This window comes from Aquarana catesbeiana, linkage group LG03 (assembly GCF_042186555.1).
Source record: "Aquarana catesbeiana isolate 2022-GZ linkage group LG03, ASM4218655v1, whole genome shotgun sequence".
NCBI classification, from domain to species: Eukaryota; Metazoa; Chordata; class Amphibia; order Anura; family Ranidae; genus Aquarana; species Aquarana catesbeiana.
Genome location: NC_133326.1, coordinates 141,562,755 through 141,588,426, shown reverse-complemented (window position 1 = coordinate 141,588,426; position 25,672 = coordinate 141,562,755). Strand labels below are relative to the sequence as shown.

The following is a 25,672-nucleotide window of genomic DNA, read 5'->3' as shown; positions in this document are numbered from 1 at the left end:
TTGGGATCCACCCAGATGCCTGGACTGGCAGATGGCTAAGCCTCTCAGTTGAGCCGCTGGGAAACTGAGCCAGCTGCTCCCTCCCCAGCCAAGTGCTCCAGTGAGCGCTGGAGGGGCAGAGCAGAGAGCCACTGACTGAGAGTCATGGCTCTCTGCTCAGAGTGCAGGGGAGAACTGAGTGATCAGCTCATACAGAAGAGGCGGGGGGCGGTGAGTTTAAGGTTTATATTTTTTTTTACACCCCATATTTCTCTTTTAATCCTCTTTACTGTATTCCTTATTTTGTAAAGTGCAATGCAAACTGTTTGTGCTATATACTGTATATCCTGTATAATAATATAGTAGTAATACATCTTCCAATGCCAGCCAAAAATATTTTTTATTTTGGTGAGGACAGGTAAAGGATAAAATCCATGTTACGTTTTTCTTACTATGTTCCAGCTGGGGACATTTCTCAAAATTTCCTGTCCTGACAGGAAGTGAGACGAAGTCTCTGCAGTGAGGAAAAAAATTATTTTTCAAAAAAAACAAGAAGGATAAGAAAAAACGTTGCCAGGTTATTGTTAAAGCGGAGTTCCACCCAAAAGTGGAACTTCCGCTTTAAGTACTCCTCGCCCCCTCACATGCCACAATTGGCATGTCATTTTTTTTGGGGGGGGGGGGGCTGGGTATCTTGTTTTGATGTTCTGGGCGACTCCTAGGTGGCCCATCCCTCCCGGCAATGTTCTGGGACACATCACAGGTCCCAGAACATTGCATGGCCAGTGATGGAGCGCAGTGCAGCTCGCGCATGCGCAGTGCGTGCCCGGCTGTGAAGACGCAAACTGTCACAGCCGGGCGCCCACACTCACAATGTTGGCTCCGCAAAGAGGAGGGGGAGAGAACGGAGGCTTCGGGTGGCCGCATCGATGGACCATGGGACAGGTGAGTGTCTGTTTATTAAAAGTCAGCAGCTATACTTTTTGTAGCTGCTGACTTTTAATAAACTCAAAAACCAGTGGAACGCCGCTTTAATATCTTTGTCTTTCTGTCTCAATGACAACTGCTTTATTGTTCTGCTGTTACATACAGACTGCCACAGAGACAGGAGGTGAGATGAAATCTGTCCAGTCACAGGAGAGCAAGACAGTGCAGAAAGCAATAAAAAAAATTGACAGAAGTTCCCTGGGCTTTAACATACACACGCATATGCATATATATATATATATATATATATATATATATACACACACACACGCACACATACACACACACAAATGACACTTTGCTACAATGTAAAGTAGTGAGTGTACAGCTTGTATAACAGTGTAAATTTGCTGCCCCCTCAAAATAACTCATCACACAGCCATTAATGTCTAAACTGGTGGCAACAAAAGTGAGTACACCTCTAAGTGAAAATGTCCAAATTGGGCCCAATTAGCCATTTTCCCTCCCCAATGTCATGTGATATGTTAGTGTTACAAGGTCTCAGGTGTGAATGGAGAGCAGGTGTGTTAAATTTGGTGTTATTGCTCTCACTCTCTCATACTGGTCACTGGAAGTTCAATATGGCACCTCATGGCAAAGAACTCTCTGAGGATCTGAAAAAAAGAATTGTTGCTCTACATAAAGATGGCCTAGGCTATAAGATGAAAAACAGAGAAAATCGCGCTTAATAAAGTCCAAATTAATAATATATAGTATTCCAAATGCTTGACCAACTGGAGCCAAATAAGCAGATGGCTAAAACACCAGCCCGGGCTAACGGTTTTGTGAGATGGAATGTATAGGTTTCAAACCTCTCAGCATGGGTTGGTGTTGATTCCACAATTTGTTTTTTTTAATTGACCAAAAAAGAAAAATGTCCATCGATGCGGCCGCCCAAAGCCTCCGTTCTCTCCCCCTCCTCTTTGCGGCGCCAACATTGTGAGTGTGGGCACCCGGCTGTGACAGTTTGGGACTTCACAGCCGGGCGCGCACTGCGCTCCGTCACTGGCCATTGAAAATGTTAGCTATGACAAAACGCGTCTGAGGAGGTACGTGCTGACGTCACCACGCTGTCTCGTTGAGAAGGACGGGAGCTTTTGCATTGCGGCTGGCCGGCTTCATATCTTTGTGCAAGATTTTTATCGTTGTTGGTAAGTGCAATATATTTTTTATATAATAAACGAGTGTTGAGGTTATTACGCTATGGTGTATTGTATCTTCTCTTGGGGTATTACCAACTGACACCCACTGTTCTACGGATCATTTGGTTCTCCGCTGAGAGTTGCTATTCCGCCCATCAATCAAGTTGTTTGTCTGGGTCCAGCTGAGTTTTTTCATAAAGAGACATCTGCCTTGTTTGGTTTGGCATCTGGTAAGGAGGCCCTCTATGTGGTGATGGTACACATAATCCTGCTTTATCCACTGGGTGGTTTTCTGTTTGTGCAATCCTTGGTTGTTCACAGTGTGAGTGCATATGCATTTATTGTGCATACAGTTATATTTTTTGACAATATTACGCTATGTTGTTTTTCTTTTTTGGTCAATACAAAAAAACGAATTGTGGAATCAACATCAACCCATGCTGAGAGGTTCGAAACCTATACATTCCATCTCACAAAACCGTTAGCCCGGGCTGGTGTTTTAGCCATCTGCTTATTTGGCTTACAATCTGATAAGCATGTTTTCCACAAGGTGATGGTACACTTTTTGTGATTTAGTCACCGGGTGAACCTTGAACATATCTCCAGTTGGTCAAGCATTTGGAATACTATATATTATTAATTTGGACTTTATTAAGTGCGATTTTCCCTTTTTCATCTATATTTGTGTTTATCCCAAATTAATTGCAGCTTTGGGATTTGTCCACCCATATTAGTTCATTGGATTAGCGCAGTTTTTTTTCCCCTAGGCTATAAGAAGATTGCCAAGACCCTGAAACTGAGCTGCAGCACGGTGCCAAGATCATACAGTGGTTTAACAGGACAGGTTCCACTCAGAACAGGCCTCGCCATGGTCTACCAAAGAAGTTGAGTGCACGTGCTCAGCGTCATATCCAGAGGTTGTCTTTGGGAAATAGACGTATAAATGCTGCCAGCATTGCTGCAGAGGTTGAAGGGGTGGGGGGTCGCCTGTCAGTGCTCAGACCATAAGCCGCACACCGCATCAAATTGGTCTGCATGGCTGTTGTCCCAGAAGGAAGCCTCTTCTAAAGATGAAGACAAGCAGACTAAGGACATGAATTACTGGAACCAATTCCTGTGGTCTAATGAGACCAAGATAAACTTATTTGGTTCAGATGGTGTTAAGCGTGTGTGGTGGCAACAAGGTGAGGAGTACAAAGACAAGTGTGTCTTGTCTACAGTCAAGCATGGTGGTAGAAGTGTCATGGTCTGGGGCTGCATGAGTGCTTCCCGGCACTGGGGAGCTACAGTTCATTGAGGGAACCACGAATGCCCACATGTACTGTGACATACTGAAGCAGAGCATGATTCTTCCCTTTGGAGACTGGGCAACAGGGCAGTATTCCAACATGATAACGACCCCAAACACACCTCCAAGACGACCACTGCCTTGCTAAAAAGCTCAGGGTAAAGCTGATGGACTGGCCAAGCATGTCTCCAGACCTAAACCTTATTGAGCATCTGTGGGGCATCCTCAAACGGAATGTGGAAGAGCACAAGATCTCTAACATCCACCAGATCTGTGATGTCGTCATGGAGGAGTGGAAGAGGACTCCAATGGCAACCTGTGAAGCTCTGGTGAACTCCATGCCCAAGAGGGTTAAGGCAGTGCTGGAAAATAATGGTGGCCACACAAAATATTGACACTTTGGGCCCAATTTGGACATTTTCACTTAGGGGTGTACTCACTTTTGTTGCCAGCTGTTTAGACATTAATGGCTGTGTAGTGAGTTATTTTGAGGGGACAGCAAATTTACACTGTTATACAAACTGTACACTCACTACTTTACATTGTAGCAAAGTGTCATTTCTTCAGTGTTGTCACATGAAAAGATATCATAAAATATTTACAAAAATGTGAGGGGTGTACTCACTTTTGTAAGATACTGTAATATATATATATATATATATATATATATATATATATATATATATATATATATATACACACACACACACACACACACATACACACACACTTGTATGAAAAAGTATTTGCCCCCTTCCTGACTTTTTATTTTTTTTGCATATTTCATATTTTTACACTTAAATGATTCAGATCAAACAAATTTTAATACAACACAAAGGTAAACCAAGTAAATCCAAGATGCGATTTTTAAATTATTATTTCATTTATTAAGGAAAAAAAAGCTGTTCAAACCTGCCTGCCCCTATGTGAAAAAGTAATTGCCCCCTCCCATGCTGAATCATGAATGACTTGTGATTAACCACAATTTTTTGGAAAGCTGAGTTAAATTTCACTTGCCACACCCAGGCCTGATTACTACCAGACCTGTTGAATCAAGAAACCACATATACCAAAGCTGTCTGACAAAGTGAAGCACGCTAACAGATCACAAAAAGCCACACATCATGCCACAATCTAAAAAAATTCAAGAACAGATTAGAAACAAAGTAATGTACATGTATTAGTCTAGGAAGGGTTTCAAAGCCATTTTTAAGGCTTTGGAACTCCAGTAAACCACGGGGAGAGCCATTATCCACAAATGGAGATAACTTGGAACAGTGGTGAACCTTCCCAGGAGTGGCTGGCCTACAAAAATTACAAGAGCATGATGAAGAACTCATCCAGGAGGTCATAAAAGAACCCAGAACAACATCTAAAGAACTGCAGGCCTCACTTGCCTCAAGTAAGATGATTCATGATTCAACAATAGGAAAGCGACTGGGCAAAAATAGCATCCATGGGAGAGTTTCAAGGCCAAAGCCACTGGTGACCAAAAAGAACACAAAGGCTCATCTCACATTTACCAAAAAACATCTAGGTTATCCCCAAGACGTTTAGGAAAAAATTCTGTGCACTGATGAGACAACAATGTAACTTTTTGGAAGGTGTGCATCCTGTTACATGTGGCATAAAATTAATAGAGCATTTCATAACAAGAGCATCATACCAACAGTCAGACATGGTGGTGGTAGCGTGATGGTCTGGGGCTGCTTTGCAGCTTCAGGACCTGGATGACTTACCATAATTGATGGAACCATGAATTTTGAGCTCTACCAGAAAATCCTAAAGGAGAATGTCCGGCCATCAGTTTGTGACCTCAAGCTCAACTGCACTTGGGTTATGTAGCTGAACAATAATCCGAAACACAAGAGCAAGTTCACCTCCAAATGGATTAAACAAAGCAAAATTTTGGTTTTGGAGTGACCTAGTCAAAGCCCAGACTTAAATCCAATTGAGATGCTGTATCATGACCTTACACGGGCCATTCATGCTTGGAAAACCCTCCAATGTGACTGAATTATAACAATTCTGCAAAGAAGAGTGGGCCAAAATTGCTCCACAGCAACGTGAAAGACTCTTTGCCAGTTATTGCAAACACTTGATTGCAGTTGTTGCCGCCTAGGGTGGCACAATCAGTTATTAGGTTTAGGGGGCAATTACTTTTTCACATAAAGCCAGGCAGGTTTGGACAGCTTTTTTGCCTTAATAAATGAAACCATCATTTAAAAACTGCATTTTGTATTTACTCGGGTTAACTTTGTGTAATAATACAATTAGTTGGATGATCTGAGCCATTTAAGCTTGGCAAAAAAAAAAAAATCAGGAAGGGGGCAAATACTTTTTCACACAACTGTATAATTATATATATATATATATATATATATATATATATATATACACACACACACACACACACACACATATACACACACACACACACACATATACACACACACACACACACACATATACACACACACACACACACACAGCATCATACTGCCTCTGTGAACATGCCTTCTTATACCACATTCTGTTGCCATCTCTTCCCCAGGCGAGAGATGCACACGCACCTGGCCATACACATGATGTAAAAGAAAACATGATTTATCAGACCAGGCCACCTTCTTCCATTGCTCCATAGTCCAGTTCTGATGTTCATGTGAACATTGTAGAAGCTTTTGGCTGTGGACATGGGTCACCATGGGCTTCACAGCCCCATACATGACAAACTGCCACGCCCATTTTTTTTTCTACTTTCACCACATCAACTTCATAGCCAACAAGTTCACTTGCTGCCTAATATATCCCACCAATTTTCAGATAACATTGTAACAAGATATTCCCTTTATCTGCCAGTGGTCATAACGTTATGGCTGATCAGTATACACAGTTATAATACATATGAACTGCTGAGGATATCCCACAAATATTACAGGGATGGTTGGGTATGTCATATTTGCGATAACACGTTTCAGTTAGATTTATACTGAAGTGATCCTCATAGTCAGGTTTTACCTCTGCTGACATTTATCAGTTCCAAAACAAGTGATGTGGAACAACTCGCACCTAATCCTTAACGCCATCCTAAATTCTGAATAGACATTTTTTCCCCCCAAATATGACATCATCATTAAACTATAGATTTTATAAACCAATGATGTCATTTTGTACTGTAAACAGTGCTCAGTGATATCACCCAAATTTGGGAAACGGCAGTATAATTTGCCATATGAGTAATCCTGAAAGTTTTCCATGATATACTTCACAGCTGTGATTGTAACTACATCTGGATATTACAACAATCCTATCTATGTGATACTGATGCATGAAACATTGGGAAACAGCTTAGTGGCCATCATGGATGGCGTGAGCAGGGAGGCCTTTAGCTGTATATTCCCATCATTTACAGTATGGTTACATCACCCCCTTCCCCTATAAACACACACACAGAAAACAGTTTGTTATAACACCTTTAAAGACCTTCGGTACATGTGTGCCTCTCTTGCCTGTGGAAGTCATTGTTAGAAGCTATGTTTTATTTTAGTTTGGTGTTTCTGCCGAGGTGTGTGTTGGCGTCTGAGCACATAGCCGGAATGCAAACAAGAAGCCGTCTGCAAACATATATCCGAGGTGTAACTCTTTGGATACACATAGTATTACACAAGCTGGTAATACTGGGCCAGATACACAGAATTTCGGGACTCTTGGAACAAATGACACAGATGTGGCCTTGTGTCAGATTCTTAACTTCCAGATTCTTAATTTCATGATACAAAAGTAACAAAATAAAGACTGATTGGTAGCTATGTCTTACATGGGTTTTTATTTAGGACACTTTTGACAAACAGGTGTTAAAGGGGTTGTAAAGGTAAAAATTTTTTCACCTTAATGCATTATATGCATTAAGGTGAAAAAACTTTTGACAATACCGCCGCCCCCAGCCCCCCCGTTTTACTTACCTGACGCCTCGAATCTCCGCTGCTCGTTCTCGTCATTCCCATTGCAGCTCAGCCTGGTCGCTGATTGGCTGCAGTGGATGGATTGAAAGCAGCGCAGCCATTGGCTCGCGCTGCTGTCAATCACATCCGATGACGCGGCGCGCCGGGGGGCGGGGCCGAGTGATACAGCGAGTGGCTATAGCCGCCGGCTGTATCACGGGAGCGCGCCCGCAAGCACTCACCACCATGCGAGGGAGCTCGCATTAAGGTGGTTAATGCTTGCGGGGAGGAGCTGAAACAGCCGCCGAGGGACCCCAGAAGACAAGGTTCGGGGCCACTCTGTGCAGAATGAGCTGCACAGTGAAGGTAAGTATAACATGTTTGTTATTTTTAAAAAAAAAAAAAATTACCTTTACAACCCCTTTAATTTAGGTTCACATTGCTGCAATACGATTTTGACTTGATTTTTTGTACAATTAGTAGTGTGACTTTGCTGCCACTCTGGATATACTATTGGAGCTAAATCACACTGTATATTGCAACAAAGTAGCATAGAAACCTTGTCCAAAGTCACACCTTGCTGAGTTGAAATGATGAGAATAGATATCTTTTAGTGGCAGCTGGTGCTGGAGGATATTGTGATGGTGTGGAAGAAGCAGAAGCAGGAGAGGGAGAGTGTTACCTGTCAGCTGGAGTATAGTCAGTGTTTATCTAGTGCTCCAGATGGAGTAATCCTTAGGGGTAAAGTCTGTGGCTGTAATAGCTGGATGGTGATGTATCCATAGAAAGGGGTATTAAGGGTTAAAAAGGAAGGCAGTCATCCTTCAGAGTGTGTCCAGAACTCTGCAAGACATGTAAGGAAAAAACAGGGCGGGGGAGGCGCCAACCTGAATGTAGTATTAAAATGATGACTTTAATAAGATAAGATTAAAAACACTTACAAGATGATAGAAGATGCATGCTCGTCAAAGTAAAGTGCAGTCCTGGCATTCTACGTGGCTTTGCAGCCCTGATTGAGAAGATTCCAGCCCTGCCTAGGTCCAATCAGACACCGGTGACATCACTTCCTGTTCCACTGTCCATGCTGGTCTGTGTGGAGCTGCTTGGTTCCTTTGCTCCTGGAGAAACACTGTGATCCATTCCAGCCAGCTGCTCAATCTTTTCCAGCTATCCGGAACAGCGGTGGGGCCTATAGAGCCGTATGGAATGCCAGGACTGCACTTTAGTTTGACGAGCATGCATCTTCTGTCAACTTGTAAGTGTTTTTAATCTTATCCTAATCTTATCCTATTAAAGTCATCATTTTAATACTACACTCAAATGATTCTAGAGAATTTTCAATGGAGCTATGTGCCAGAAAGAGATATTAGCATAGATAAAAGTCTAATGGCCTTCAAGGGAAGGCTCAGCTGGATACAATACACTGCATCAAAGAGTGCACGATTTGGCGTAAAATCCTTCATGCTATGCGAATCGTCAACTGGCTACATTTGGAATTCAGTCCTATACTCTGGGAAAGGAACAAAATTCAATCCAAAATACAGCAACTATGGAATGGCAACATCTTCTGTACTTTCACTGATTGAGCTATTGCTAAATCAAGGCTATTGTGCAACAACCGACAACTTTACATGTCTCCTGAACTTTATGAGTTTCTTCTGCAGAACAAAACAGATGCCTATGGAACAGTTAGGGCTAACAGGAGTGACATGCCGCCAATGTTTGGCAATAAGAAGCTGAAGACTGGAGAAATAGTTGCCTGGCAGAAAGGCAAAATGTTGGCACTGCGATGGTGTGACAAGAAAGATGTGTGCCTAATGAGTACAGTTTATGATACCTCCACTGCTATGTTACGCACGAAAGGTGGGAAAGAAATTATGAAGCTACAAATAGTGATAGACTACAATAACACCATTGGAGGTGTTGACAGAGGTGACCAAGCAATGAGGAAACAGTAAAGAAGTACTACAAGAAGATCTTCAAGCATCTTCTTGAGAAATACTTGTGGAATGCCTACATTCTGCTAAAAAAAAAAAGAGTAACAAGCTTGTGATTCATTCTGACTTAATTTGGAAAATTACCAAACGGATCTTTGTGAACCACCAAACACCATCAATGGCTGTGAATAGAGCTGGACATCGTGCTGTTGGCGTTGTCAACCCAGAACACCTGACTGGTCATCACTTCATGGACTACATCCCACCAACCGAGAAAAAGTCAGCACCTACAAGGATGTGCTTGGTTTGTTGCTCGAAGGGAGATGACAGTGGAAAGAAATCTGAAAGGAAACCAGATTTCACTGTCCTGATTGTGACATCGGACTGTGCAGCCCCATGTTTCAAAAATGTTCATACCCGGGATGTTTACTAAACCAATATGCAGTGTCTAGTATTACAGTGACTAGTAATATTGCACCCTTGTTTGGACAAATTTCAGTGTTTTTGATTTGATTAAATGATTGAATAAAATGTATTATTATTATTATATAATTATTTGTTATAAATATTAATAGTTATTTATTATATTATAATTTATGATTTAGTGTTTCAAACTTTATCATACCCGGGATATTTACTAGACTCTTGTTTGGACAGATGTAAGTGAGTTATTCTTAAGAATTACAGGCCTACAATATAAAGTGCCAAATTTCCATGCAAAACAATGTACCGCTTTGAGATTCAAAAATCAGACATAATCATACCGCAGGGTGGTTAACCCCTCTTGCTAATTTATTGCGCCAAATTCATTAAGCATCTGCAACACTTTTGGTTGTGACAGCAACATGTGCACCAAATTCAAATAATTCTAAAATGCGCCACTTTTACAGTGTGTTGCATAAAATGCGCTGATTGTAAAAGTGGAGCCAATTAAACCACTGTAAACCACTGAATAAAAAAACCTGTAAGAGAATGGCATACTGTGCTAGTATGCATTGCTTATTAGCACATTATAAAATACTTACTTTGGAACGAAGCCCTTCCAGAGGTGGGCGGTCACGGCTGAGAGGGCTGACATCTTCCCCTGGCCTCTCTTCCAGGTTTGCAGGCTCCGGCACTGTGAGTGACCAGAGCTGCGATGACGTCACTTCTGCACATGCCCGAGGGAGCCCTCGGTTCCGGCAAGAGGCTCTGATGGTCCGGCACAGTATGCCAGACCTTCAGAGCGCATGTGCCGATGACATCAGCAGCTGCATGCAGAATGAATATCTTCTAAACGGTGCAGGTTTAGGAGATATTCATTTTACCTACAGGTAAGCCCAGGGATTTTTTTCAGCGGGAACATGGGGGAACGCAGTTCTGGCACCTCCAGCACTGAATGTATGTTATAGCATGGGTTGTGGGGTGTGCTGGAGGGTCTGTTGATGTTGGCTGCTGGGGGATCTATTGTCACTGGTGGGGATCTGATTTTGTGTGAGGGTCTATTGTTGCTGATGTGGAATCTATTGTTGCTGGGGGTCTTATGTTGCTGAAAGGGATCTACTGTTGAGGGAGAGGTCTATTTTTACTGGCTTCTGGAGGATCTATTGATGCTGGCTGCTGGGAGATCTGTTGTTGCTGCTGGGGGGAGGGGTCTAATGTTGCTTGGGTGGATATTTTGTTACTGGGTGTGATATTTTGTTGTGGGTAGTTCACTGTTGCTGCAGGGAATCTATTGTTGTTGGGGTGGAGTCCATTGTTGCTGGGGGAGTCTATTGTTGTGTGGGGATCTATTGCTGGGGTTCTATTGTTGCTGGCTGCAGCGGATCTATTTTACTGCTTTTCTTTTTATCATCAACATGTTCCATACAAATGATTTAGCACCACAAAATGATACTTGGCTCTGTATTCTATAAACGGGGCAGTACTGGTAGGTGGGTAGGGGGTGGAATCAAGGGACGGTGGTCAGAGGTGGGTAGGGGGCAGAGACAAGGGGTAACTCAGACAGGGGGAGTTCCTGCACCTATTCTCCATGAAAAAAAGCCCTGGGTAAGCCTATAATAAAAATAACAAAGTGGGCTTTACTACCGCTTTAAGACCAACTACCCTTTGGCGTACAGAGAGAAAAACTGGCTCAGACAAACCTTGCAAAAGTGCCACTTTTAGAATGCATGAGAGACACTTTCACAAAATCTGCCTGCACCAGTCTTTATGAATCCTAGGGAATGTTTTTTACCTTGTCATGTGACTCTGTACGGCTCAAGTTGCATCAGAAGTCACACTAGTGTGAACCAGCACTAAGGCTGGATTCACACCTGTGCATTTGTAGTGCTTTTTGCATTTTGCAGATTTGCACTACAGATCGTGTTCCATAGGAAACAATGTTAAATGGACTGTAGTGCAAATCTGCAAAATGCAAAAAGCACTAAAAATGCATAGGTGTGAATCCAGCCTAAGGCTGGATTCACACCTATGCATGTTGCTTTTGAGCGTTTTTGGAGGGTTTTTTTTCATGCTTGCCACGTTTTTGAGCAGCGTTTTTGCCGCGATTTTGCCGCGATTTGCGTTTTTTTTTTTTGTTTTTTTTTTTTTTTACAGTTTTTTTTTTTTAGTCTTAAAAAAAATTAAATAAAAAAAAAAAAAAACGGCAAAATGCATCAAAAACGCATCAAAAACGCTGCAAAAACGGTGCACTTGCGTTTTTGATGCTTGTCCATTGAATTCCTTTACATGCAAAACGCTGCATTTTGCATGAAAAAAAGTCCCTGACCCTTTCCAAAAATGCAGAGAAACAAAAAGGCATTGATGTGAACATGTTCCATAGGAACCCATGTTAAAAAATTCCCGTGCATTTCTGCAAAATGCAAAATGCATCAAAAAACGCGCTAGTGTGAATGGAGCCTAAAGGTAAATAGGATGTTCAGTTTCCAAGGGAATTTGCACTTTGCAAGAGTATTTGTCCCAGAGCTTCGAAAATGTGAAATTTCACTTTTCAAAGAATCCCTAATAAAGTGCAAGGACAATAATAAAACAGCATTTTTGCTTGCAGATGACTGGATGATGGAAGTCAGCAGAACATCACCTCATTCAATAAACTCTGGGGAGAATTCCCTTGTAAAGTAAATGGTCTATTTGCCTTCAGTATATCAACCCCACTTGTTAAACATCTACAGTGGGGACGGAAAGTATTCAGACCCCCTTAAATTTTTCACTCTTTGTTATATTGCAGCCATTTGATAAAATCAGTTAAGTTCATTTTTTTCCTCATTAATGTACACACAGCACCCCATATTGACAGAAAAACACAGAATTGTTGACATTTTTGCAGATTTATTAAAAAAGAAAAACTGAAATATCACATGGTCCTAAGTATTCAGACCCTTTGCTGTGACACTCATATATTTAACTCAGGTGCTGTACATTTCTTCTGATCATCCTTGAGATGGTTCTACACCTTCATTTGAGTCCAGCTGTGTTTTATTATACTGATTGGACTTGATTAGGAAAACCACAGACTTTACAGCTCACAGTGCATGTCAGAGCAAATGAGAATCATGAGGTCAAAGGAACTGCCTGAAGAGCTCAGAGACAGAAATGTGGCAAGGCACAGATCTGGCCAAGGTTGCAAAAAAATTTCTGCTGCACTTAAGGTTCCTAAGAGCACAGTGGCCTCCATAATCCTTAAATGGAAGACGTTTGGGATGACCAGAACCCTTCCTAGAGCTGGCCGTCCGGCCAAACTGAGCTATCGAGGGAGAAGAGATTGGAAAAATTTAAGGGGGTCTGAATACTTTCCGTCCCCACTGTATCTAGAATACAACATAATTTATTCTAAATAAATTATAGAGCATATTAAAGCAGCTCTGTGAAAACGGAAATATTTGACAAAGATTCTGATTGGCTGCTGTTGGGAAAACATCTTCCCTGTGTGTGTGTGTGTGTGTATGTATATATATATATATATATATATATATATATATATATATATATATATATATATATATATATACACACACACACACATATATACATACACACACACACACACACAAATACACACTGTATATACCCCTACACACAGACATACAGTAAATCTGTATGGTGCGCATGTATGCATTTTTATATACAAAGCCAGAGTGACAAGGGTCTTCAGATGAAACAAATCCCAACAATGTCTACCCAATTTTAAACCATACAGTATGAAAAAGTATTCATACTCCTTAAAATTTTCCACATTTTGTCATAACCAAAAACATGAATGTATTTTATTGGGATTTTATGTGATAGACCAACACAAAGCGGCAGATAATTGTGAAGTGGAAGGAAAATGATAAATGATTTTCAAACTTTTTTACAAATAAATATCTGAAAAGTGTGCCGTGCATTCAGCCCCCTTTACTCTGATACCCCTAACTAAAATCCAGTGAAACCAATTGCCTTCAGAAGTCACCTAGTTAGTTAACAAGAGTGCACCGGTGTGTAATTTATTCTCAGTATAAATACAGCTGTTCTGTGAAGCCCTCAGAGATTTGTTAGAGAACCTTAGTGAACCAAGGAACACACCAGACAAGTCAGGGATACGGTTGTGGAGAAGTTTAAAGGGTTAAGTTATAAAAAAATATCCCAAGCTTTGAACATCTTACGGAGCACTGTTTAATCCATCATCTGAAAATGAAGAGTGTGGCACAACTGCAAACCTACCAAGAGACTCTGACGCTTTGCGCATTTAGGGTAAATGGCAGGTTATTATTAGCATACAGGATTTATTTAGTGCCAACAGATTGCACAGCACTTTACAAAATAAAGGGAGATAGTACAGTTACAATCCAAATCAATACAAGAGGGATCAGATGACCTTGCTCATGACAGCTTACAATCCAATGCTGATGTTCACCTGCACTGAGCTTAACTGCCACCACTGGAGCCTTTGGGATAGGTCCAGTTCTTCCCATTATAGGGGATCATGTGACCACCTTGTGTAAACTCTGACACCATCCAACATGGAGTTTACACAGGTTGGGGCTACCAGTCCTGATGGAGGAACAGAGTGTTGGGGGAATGTCGGCAAGGTTAGTATCAGTGGGGGTGGGGGGGTCGGGGGGGATGTACCTTCACGAGAACCTGTCATTTTGCCCATTTAGAGTCTCTTTATGGGAACTGCCATTGATTACTTTTTTTTAACAAAGCTGTAAGTACCGCAGTCTGATAAGGTCGTAGGAAAGTAAGATCTAAGGAATATGCGGGTCAGAGAGAGTTTTTGAAGAAAACTCTTTTGACAGAAGCCTAAATTATAATGCAGCCATTGAGTTTGTCCTGCAATTATGTTCTTTGTCACATTTTTCATTATCTTCAATCAAGTACACAAAAGTAAGATTGCTTAAAACAAAGTGCACTTCCCCTTTATCCTGACCTAACCTAAACCACCCTTCCCCTCCACAGATGTATACTTACCTCAATCTAACAGCTGCAGCCTCTGATGTTTATTTACATCAATGTTGGTCAAATATCTGCATCTCTCTAGTCTGAATATGTCCTAATACAGAGAGTAGTTTAAGGCTGGCTTCACATCTATGGGTTGTAGTAACATACTCTACTACAATGCACAGCACAGAAACAAGTATCGCAGTGTCATTCTGTTTGATTGGCACTTCAATGCAACATGTCATCTAATCACAATGCACATATGGGAACCATATGTGTGTCGTCATGCATTTGAAAAAAGATTTAGGGCCCAATCATACTTATACAATATCGCGATGAGCTATAATTTGTGCCGTGCACTACAGTGCCATTCATTTTGAATGGCACCATGGGACAGTATGAAATTCTCAGGTAAATTATTGCCCCCTTATGCTCATCTCACCACTATCATAGTCCCATCATATATATAATCTAATAACTCACAGAAGTCATAAACTTTACTTCCCTCCAGCACACCCGTAAAGCCCTCTCAGAGGAAACCTACAGATCAAAAATGTCACTTCCTGCACTATTATGCCGCGTACACACGACCGGACTTTCTGGGAAACTAGGTCCGACGTTCTTCCCGCCGGACTTCCGCGGACTACTGGCAGACTTTGTGAACGGACGGACTTGCCTACACACGACCGGATTTTCCGGCGGACTAGGTCTGCCGCTCTTCCTGACGGACTTTCGTCAGAGTTACGGCGGACTTTCAGAATGAACGGACTTGCCCACACACGGACAAGTCCGTTCATTTTGAACGTGACTCGGGTACGACGGGACTAGAAAAGGAAGTCAATCTCGCCGCTTTTATCGGTGAGATTGGCACCTTGCGAGCCCCGTCGTGGGGCATACCAGGCCCTTAGGTCTGGTATGGATTTTAAGGGGAACCCCTACGCCGAAAAAACGGCGTGGGGTCCCCCCCAAGGTCCATACCAGACGCCGATCCGAGCACGCAGCCTGGCCGGTCAGGAAGGGGAGTGGGGACGGGCGAGCGCCCCCCCCCCGAACAGTACCAGGGTGCATGCCCTCAACATGGGGGGGTCCCCCCACCCCAAAGTACCTTGCCCCCATGTTGATGAGTCAAGGGCCTCTTCCCGACAACCCTGGCCGTTGGTTGTTGGGGTCTGCGGGCAGGGGGCTTATTGGAATCCGGAAGCCCCCTTTAATAAGGGGGCCCCCAGATCCCGGCTCCCTACCCCATGTGAATGAGTATGGGGTACATGGTACCCCTACCCATTCACCTAGTGAAAAAGTGTCAATAAAAAAACACACTACACAGGTTTTTAAAGTAATTTATTAGACAGCTCCGGGGGTCTTCTTCCGACTTCGGGGGTCTTCTTCCGACTTCGGGGGTCTCTCCGGTTCTTCTCCACTGTCTCCGGCCTCTTCTCCTGTTGTTCGACCTCTTCTCCGCACTCTCCGGGTCTTCTGCCGGGCCCCTCCGCTATCTTCTGCTCTTTTGCTGCTCTTTTGCTAGCGGTGGCCCGGACTTCTGCCTTCTTGTCTTCTTCCCTCTTCTCTTCTTCTGATGTTGACACGACGCTCCCTCTGGCTGGAATGCTCTCTGAGCACTCCGATGTGACTTATAAAGGCGGTGACCCCGCCTCCTTATGCCGTCACAGTCACTGGGCATGCTGGGACTGTGACGGCATAAGGGGGCGGGGTCAACATCACCCGGTAATGTTGACCACGCCCCCTTATGCCGTCACAGTCCCAGCATGCCCAGTGACTGTGACGGCATAAGGAGGCGGGGTCACCGCCTATAGAGGTCACATCGATGTGACAATCTGATGCTGCATCCACATAAGGTACGTATGAATAAAAAATAAAAAAAACATACTTCTCTTTTAAAGCCTAAGTGCAGCCAAAATAAAATAATGAAAAATCCGCATAAGGGATATAACTTAGTCAGTAGGATGTGTCCTTGTGCTGATGCCTCTTCTTTTAGTTGAAATCCTGCTCCGCTCATACTTCCCCGCACCCTGCTGCCACAACCTTCAGGTGCAGAAAGGTTTTATTCAACTAAGGGGCTGTCACAGGCGCTCATCAAGCGCATAGTCACCTGCCCTTTCTGCCCAGCTCTGCCATTTCTAGATTGTGTTTCATTTACATTTACAGCTGTAGTACAGCATCTATGAATAGAGGAGCTGGGCCAAAAGCGCGGGAAAAGTCTGGCACTCTTTGGGAGAGCCTGTGGCAGCCCATAGCTGTACTAACCCCCCACTGCACTGGAAGATTCAGCGGAAGTGGGAGGTATGGATGGAGGAAGATTTCAACTAGCAGAAAAGGCATCAGCACGAGGGACACATACTACCAGTGGTGGCTGGTGCTCCATTTTTTTGGGCCGCCGCCGGGTCCTCACTTACCCCATCCACAGTCGTGGCTTCCTCTCCTTCTCGGCCACCGTGAAGTCCATGCACAGCAGATGGACGAAGCAGTAAGAAACCAGCCAGGTGTACAGAGCCAAGCTGTGGCACGCTCCAATGACAGACATCGCCATCTTTCTTCTCCCAGCCCAGGCTACATGCCAACTCTGCCTTTGCACTGCGTATGTCACTGCTGGAGACAGCACGTTCATTGGCTGCCGCCAGCTCACCCCGCCACCTTCGCTCCTCTACTCTACTCCTCTTCTCCGCTGCTTATCTGCTCCAACCACCGCCCCACACGTCACACAAGTGGGTGGGCACTGCGCTCTGCTCCCTGAGCTCACCCTTTATGAAACCAATTAGAGCCCCAAGCTCTAATCATGTGCTTAAAAAAAAAACAAAAAAACTATTGAAATCCATGCGTCCGGCGCCCTGCATTGATAAGAGGCCTGTGCATGGATTAGGTGGGTCCCTAATGAGCGGGCCGCCACTGTATCCTACTGACCAAAAGTTATGTCCCTTGTGCTGAAGTTTCTGGATTTTATTTTGGCTGCACTTGGGCTTTAAAGTCACACTAAACTGTTGGGGTTTTCACCAGGACAGTAATAGCGGGGAAATCTTCCAATGGAGACACTAGTTCTGGTGACTACAAGGGATTTCTGTCACTGTGGAGGGATTTCCGCTTACTTCCTGCTTTGGCTATGGGACAGGAAGTGAAAGCAGGCAGTAAAAGCTACATTTAAATGAATGAATGAGGATGGCACTTCTGTCAAGCTATCTTGTATTTTGTTACACAAGCCTATATGCTGAGTTACAATGAAGTTACAAGAAAATTAAAGCTTTATTTTTTTGATTGCTAGCAACCAAAACTGTTGCGTTATCACAGTGCTTTGTAATGCTGAAACTATGCACTAGTTAAATAATATTTCTCTTATGCCTGAAAAGGTTCTTCAATGAAAACAAGTAGATCAGACAAGTTTTGTGGTGCATGAAACATATGAAACACTCCAGGACTGGCAACAGATCACTATTATTTCTCAACTCTAATAGGCCCCATTCACGCTTTGTTGTATTTCAGGCTTTTTTTTTTTAGCAAGTGTTTTTGTGCATTTTGTGACGAGCTTCAAACTTGAGCAATTTTTTTTCTTTTTTGGATGGAATTCTAGTTATTAGGCAAGAAAACACTCCCACTGAAGTCTACTGGGGCCAAAATGTGCACCCTTAAAAAAGCTCATGTGCTTTTTTAAGCAATGTTTGGTGCAAATGACACTACGCTCAGGTGTAAATGAGCACTATAATGGAAATCCTAATGTTCAGCAATAAAGTACTTCTGATGAAATGTGCCAAGTGGCCACCCTGCTGCATAGTATTCACAGGAGTTTGCTTGTTTGGCATGGGCGCCATTTACAGAATGCTTTGCATTTTCTGGTGCAAGTTGGACTAATGTAAGACTGCCCCTAGATGGATCGAAACTTTCTCTGGATCAACTGTGGGTATAGGATAGTATAAATAGGATACGTATGTGTATAATATATATATTTATTATACACACACACTGTATCTCACAAAAGTGAGTACATATCTATCTGTGACAACACTGAAGAAATTACACTTTGCTACAATGTAGAGTAGTGAATGTACAGCTTGTATAACAGTGTAAATTTGCTGTCCCCTCAAAATAACTCAACACACAGCCATTACTGTCTAAACTACTGGCAACAAAAGTGAGTACACCCCTAAGTGAAAATGTCCAAATTGGGCCCAAAGTGTCAACATTTTGTGTGCCCACCATTATTTTCCAGCACTGCCTTAACCCTCTTGGGCATGGAGTTCACCAGAGCTTCACAGGTTGCCACTGGAGTCCTCTTCCATTCCTCCATCAGTCTCCGACATCGTGGAGCTGGTGGATGTTAGAGACCTTGCTCTCCTCCACCTCCCGTTTGAGGATGCCCCACAGATGCTCAATAGGGTTTAGGTCTGGAGACATGCTTGGCCAGTCCATCACCTTTACCCCCAGCTTCTTTAGCAAGGCAGTGGTCATCTTGAAGGTGTGTTTGGGGTCATTATCATGTTGGAATACTGTCTGCTTCAGTATGTCACAGTACATGTTGGCATTCATGGTTCCTTCAATGAACTGTAGCTCCCCAGTGTCAGCAGCACTCATGCAGCCCCAGATCATGAAACCCCACCCTATTAGATTGTAAGCTCTTCTGAGCAGGGTCCTCTTAATCCTCTTGTATCTTATTGTATTATAACTGTATTGTCTCCCTTTTATATTGTAAAGCACTGCGTAAACTGTCAGCGCTATATAAATCCTGTATAATAATATAATAATAATCCCACTACCATGCTTGACTGTAGGCAAGACACACTTGTCTTTGTACTCCTCACCTGGTTGCCCCCACACACACTTGACACCATCTGAACCAAATAAGTTTATTTTTGTCTCATGAGACCACAGGACATGGTTCCAGTAATCCATGTTCTTAGTCTGCTTGTCTTCAGCAAACTGTTTGCGGGCTTTCTTGTGTATCATCTTTAGAAGAGGCTTCGTTCTGGGATGACAGCCATGCAGATCAATTTGATGCAGTGTGTGGCGTATGGTCTGAGCACTGACAGGCTGACCCCCCACCCCTTCAACCTCTCCAGAAATGCTGGCAGCACTCATACGTCTATTTCCCAAAGACAACCTCTGGATATGACGCTGAGCACGTGCACTCAACTTCTTTGGCCGACCATAGCGAGGCCTGTTCTGAGTGGAGCCTGTCCTGTTAAACCGCTGTATGGTCTTGCCTACCATGCTGCAGATCAGTTTCAGGGTCTTGGCAATCTTCTTATAGCCTAGGCCATCTTTATGTAGAGCAACAATTCTTTTTTTCAGATCCTCAGAGAGTTCTTTGCCATGAGGTGCCACGTTAAACTTCCAGTGTCCAGTATGAGAGAGTGAGAGCGATAACACCAAATTTACCACACCTGCTCCCCATTCACACCTGAGACCTTGTAACACTAACAAGTCACATGACACCGGGGAGGGAAAATGGCTAATTGGCCCCAATTTGGACATTTTCACTTAGGGGGGTACTCACTTTTGTTGCCAGAGGTTTAGACATTAAATGGCTGTGTGTTGAGTTATTTTGAGGGGACAGCAAATTTACAAGCTGTACACTCACTACTTTACATTGTAGCAAAGTGTCATTTCTTTAGTGTTGACACATGAAAAGATATAATGACATTTTTACAAAAATGTGAGGGGTGTACTCACTTTTGTGAAATACTGTATATATATATATATATATATTCCCTTCTATTGGTTGAACTAGATAGACTTGTGTCTTTTTTCAGCCAGACTAAATATGTAACTATATGAAAGTTGGCTAGTTTAGCAGGGACCGGCTGTATTCATGTATGGGCCGTTCCTGCTTGACAGAAGTCAATCTAACAATCGGCTTCTGTCGAACGGGAATGTTGGAAATCTTTTGTCGATCAACAGCTGCAGCCATTGATCTGTGTAGTCTGACAGTGGAGGCATCCAGTTATTAGAATACAATGGCAAGTGGGAAGGATTCCTCCATCACCTCGTTTCTGTGTATGGGGAATCCTTTTTTTTTTGCTTGCTGATTGAGAAAAAAAAAAAGAAGACATCTATTGTCAGCATTACTATGCAATAAAATGCATACCTAGAGTTCAGATTTTGATTTTATTTACACCTATGCAGGTTGCAGTTTGCATTTTGCATTTTTCAATACAGGTTGTAAGGGATCAGAGGGGTCATCAGACAGCTCTGCCCTCTTCAATTAACCTTGAAGAGTCTGTGGAACCAAAAACCAGGAAAAAAACTCCCTGGCCCATTCCATAAATGCACAGATGTGAATGTGACCCATAGGAAACCATGTTAAGACCTGGCTCACACCTATGCAGGTTGCAGTTTGCATATTTCAGGTGCATTTTGCGTTTTTCAATACATGTTTTTGATCCATTGAAGTCTATGGAACAAAAAAAACAGAAAAAAGTCCCTGGCCTTTTCCATAAAATGCACAGATGTGAACGTGACACATAGCAAACTATGTTAAATGGACTGCAGTGTGTTTCTGCAAAACTGAAAAAGCACTAAAAAATGCATAGGTGTGATCCAGGCCTTAATGATTACTGTAGCTTAGTTACTTGACAGTCATCATCTCTAATAGCTTACATCAATATTCTAACAAAAAACATAAAAATCCATTTTCTTCCTCAAATAGATATTACAATGAGGGTTTTTTCCCAGATCAAATATACAATTATTAATATATCTATATATAAATATAAGAAAATTTCCTAATGGTAACCAAATTAAGAATCACATGCAATCAGCAAACGCCATGACCCCCCTCTACTCCTCCTGTGCATTGAACGTGACTCCTAATATGGAAAATTTTATTGAACAGCGAAACCAAAGTGACTTTTGGAATAGAAAAAAAATCTGGATCTTTGTCTTTGTAATGTAATTTGGAAGTTTTAGTCAGATTTCCTTTGTGTTACATTCATTTTCCTTATTTTTCTGCTAGAAAGAACTTCCCTCTTTAGTAGGCCTTAAAAAGGGTAGGCCACAGGCACTGTGTGCTCGCAACTACCTAAGAGACTCTGATTCCGACAGTGTTGTAACATAGTACAGGATCTCCTTATTGAACAACATACAATGTAACAAACACAGAAGAGACAATGTAGAAAATGCCATAACACTATTTTTATTGTTATTTGAACTGACACTGCTAAAACCTGGTTGAAATCTATTCATATTGTTATTTCTAACTCAAAAAAGTACCTTCTATTGCTCTCAGCCTCCTCTAAATTCCTTTTTTTGTTGCTGTGATCTGACTTCCCGTTAGGCTTCTTTCACACCTGTGCGACTTCGGATCTGACTTGTGAGACCCCAAGTCGCAGGACATGTGAAATTCAATGTATTTCTATCTCCTAGATTGTAAGCTCTAACGAGCAGGGCCCTCTGATTCCTCCTGTATTGAATTGTATTGTACTTGTACTGTCTGCCCTAATGTTGTAAAGCGCTGCGTAAACTGTCGGCGCTATATAAATCCTGTATAATAATAATAATAATAATAATAATGAGAGCATTTCTACTGACACTACAGAATTCGCTGCGACTTCAGAAAAGGTTCCTGCACTACTTTGGTCCTACTTTTGATGCAACTTTTGTTCAGAGAATGTAAAGTTAGATTAAAGTCACACCAAAAGGCACATCAAAGTCGCACTTGAAATTTGGAGACGCGCGAATGTAAAAGATGCCTTACAGGGTGGCTACTTTTATTCTCCACGGTCCCACTGTAAGTAGGAATGTAGCCACCCTCTCTTGCTCGCGATAGTCTAGGTGCTGTGGGGTTTGTATTGTGTAAAGAGCAATGAACCTGACTGCAAATAATGGGGTTTATTTACGAAAGGCAAATCCACTTTGCACTGCAAGTGCACTTGGAAGTGCAGTCGCTCTAAATCTAAGGGGTAGATCTGAAGTGAGTGGAAGCTCTGCTGATTTTATCATCTAAACATGTGCAAGCTAAAATGCTGTTTTTTATTTTCTTTGCATGTCCCTCTCGGATCTACAGTGACTGCACTTTCAAGTGCACTTGCAGTGCAATGTGGATTTGCCTTTAGTAAATAACCCCCAGTGTGTATTGTGTATTTGTTTAAAAAAAAAAAAAAAAAACTGATTACACGGCCATTACATAGTGGATGTATACAGGTTATTTTTGGAGAACAAGGATATCATGTAGTGTCACTTTAACGCTTCTGGCTGTATCTTATAAATCCAGCGTATTTTGGCAGGGAGCCCCCAAGTGCTGTAAACAGCTGCCTATAGAAGTCAATGGCTATACGCGCATATATGCCAGTACTTGAATAAACACACATATGCATAAAAGCGTACACAGACAATCTATGTCCAGAGAGGTACGCCAGTGCACATGTGCGTATTTTTGGGCAAGCACTTTTTTTTTATACAAACATATAGCTGTATAAAGCCTCTGACAGCTGTATGCTAGTGGGGAAATATGCCAGAATTGACATAATACGGCCAGATACGGCCATGTGAATGAGCCCTTACTTCATTCCCTATGCTGAACATTCACTTGGCACAGTGTACATTCTCTGCTCCTTTGGTGGTCAATCAGCCTTTGTGATGATAAAGGCCTCATGCACACAGGACACTTTTAGAGGTGTTTTGTGCTTTTTTTCTTTTCTGCCTCTAAACGCCCCTTAATGTTAGCCTATGTGTCCGTGCACAGGCATTTAGAGGGGGAAAAAAAAAAAAAAAAAAAAACCAGGTCCAGGATGTTAAAGAGAGGAATGCTCCAGCATCAAACAATGCTTGACTTGCCTAAATGCGTGTAGATGCATCTAAACGCTATTTAGCACTAGGTGCGTCAAGTGCTTGGGCGTTCATTTATTCTAATGGCCAGAGTTGTGCAGCGTGATTCGGATAGGAATCGCACTGCATTCCTATTCAAATCTCATGCGATTCTTTGCAGTGCGCTTCAAACTCATTCATTTTGTATGGCCTCAATTCGCACAGCACCGCACCAAAATCGGATCTCATGGGTGTTCACACCCACGCGATCTGATTCTTGCAATCGCATTGCAACCATTTTTGGGGTGTGATTCATTTGACACCAGCGGCAGATCGCAGGAACGGAGTGTGACACGGCAAGTGTTCAGAAATCGCTGCATTTAGGCTTGGTTCACACTGGTGTGATGTGGGAAACCATGCGATTCCTGTGCGGGTTCCTGCATCGCACCTGAATCACAGGCAGTTCACACTATCTGTGAACCGCTGCAGGTGTCAATGTAAAGTTAATGACACCCCCAAATCAGTTCGTAACTAACTAGTGCTAACTGTGAAATGGTACAAGAATCGGATCGCATGGATGTGAACACCCATGCGATCCGATTCCAGTGCGGATCAAAAAAGGGTCCTTCACCATTTTGGTGCGAATGTGATGCGATTTCAGTCATACAGTTTGTATGTCTGAAGTTGCATCGCACAGACATCGCGTGTAATGTGCACAGCAAAGCGGTGCGAATCACATGCGATTTCTGGCATCGCACTAGTGCGAACCCAGCCTTACCGCACCGCATGTATGTGAACCAGGCTAAGGAAAGTTTTTAACGATTCTTTTACTTCTCCTGGAGCATAGGCCTTCCAGGGTAGGAAAAAAACGCCCTGTGTGCATAGGCCAAATCATTAGGTCTGCTCCAACTACAATAACAAGAACAAATAATAATAAAACAATGTAAAAAATGACAATGTTTCTTGTGTTTCTTTCACTATAACACAAACACAACACATAGCACTTGGAAAGGAAAACACATGATTCAGTTTAGTGACCCCCCCCCAGACCACCCATATGCAGGTAGTCAATGAGCCCCAGAGTTTGGCTCACCATAGAACCCAGCTACATACCAGACCACAGCAGGAGCTTATCATGAACTTCTTCCTGGGTGAAGGAGTCCTCAGCCAGGGCAATGGAGGTGAAGGCATAGGGCAAAGCAGATCCCAGGCAGATGTTGTATTTGAGGGATTCACAAGTGGTGCTCTTCTTGCACCTATCCATGTACAGGGATTCATTGAAGTGAATCTCTCCAGAGGCAGACATGAAGAAGCTGATCACCACCATCCAGGAGATCCTCAGCCCCATGGAGGAGGACATGTTTAGGAGGATGGGGGTGGGGGGGCAGGAAGACTATCCTCCAGAACAACACAAAGCAGGAATGGCCCCAAACTGCACACAGCTTTGTCTCAATGGGATGGGGACAATCTCCCTCCCTCCATCACAGTCCATCCAAGGACTCAGCATCCAGAGGAAAGTCCTGCTGTGTTCCCCGAGCTCCAGGCATGCAATGGCAGACAACAGGGGACTTTTCTCTCCCAGAAAACTTGCAGGAGAGGAGTGGAAGAATGTAATGTGATCCAGGCTCTGGGATGGCAGACTCCCCTCCTCCTCCTTCCCTCCTCTCCCAGCCCCAATCTGGCTTCGCACTTCAATTCACACTTCGGAAAGTGTCCCCTTTCACTCCTTAAACACTCCTCGCTCCCCGGGGTCACCTCTTCCAAGACAGATCATGGAGAAGCTGCGATCCCGCTGGCTGATGATCCTTCAATAGTCTTGATAAAGGCGCCCTATGCAGAGTCTGGGGATGGCAGGGGCTCTAAGCTCCCCCCTACACAAAGAAGGGTCATGTTCTCCCAGGTCCTGGAGTCCTACAAGTGGATCTCCTCCCTGTAGATCCTCAGGGATCTGATGAGCTGGGATCCCTAGACTCTGTTTTCTTCTTAAAGGAGCCGATGGAATGTGTCTGCTGGAAAGAGCAGACAAAAAAAAAAAGAAAAAAAAGTTTCCCATTTGCCCTCCCCAAATTGTGAGACAAGGAGAAGGGTGGTGATTGGCAGGACAATGTGCTGATCACAGCATCATCACTGTAGTCCTCCTAGCTGGGGGAGTCATGCTGGGACATCTCCTGGCTGGGGAAGACTTTGGTCATCTGGAGTGAAAACTATTCACAGCTCTTTATATATAGCACAAAGCCTTCCCCAGGTCTAAGA

General features: G+C 43.0%; 1 protein-coding gene across 1 annotated transcript in view; it reads right to left on the bottom strand.

Annotated features, from left to right (window-relative positions):
- SMO (smoothened, frizzled class receptor) overlaps positions 1–25,443 on the bottom strand; it is a 62,543-nt gene extending 37,100 nt beyond the window's left edge. Inside the window, exon 1 of the mRNA XM_073619341.1 lies at positions 24,533–25,443. Within this exon, the coding sequence (XP_073475442.1) occupies positions 24,533–24,779 (247 nt within the window). The 5' untranslated portion in view covers positions 24,780–25,443. The remainder of the gene's footprint in view (positions 1–24,532) is intronic.
- Between the last annotated feature and the right edge of the window lie 229 nt (positions 25,444–25,672).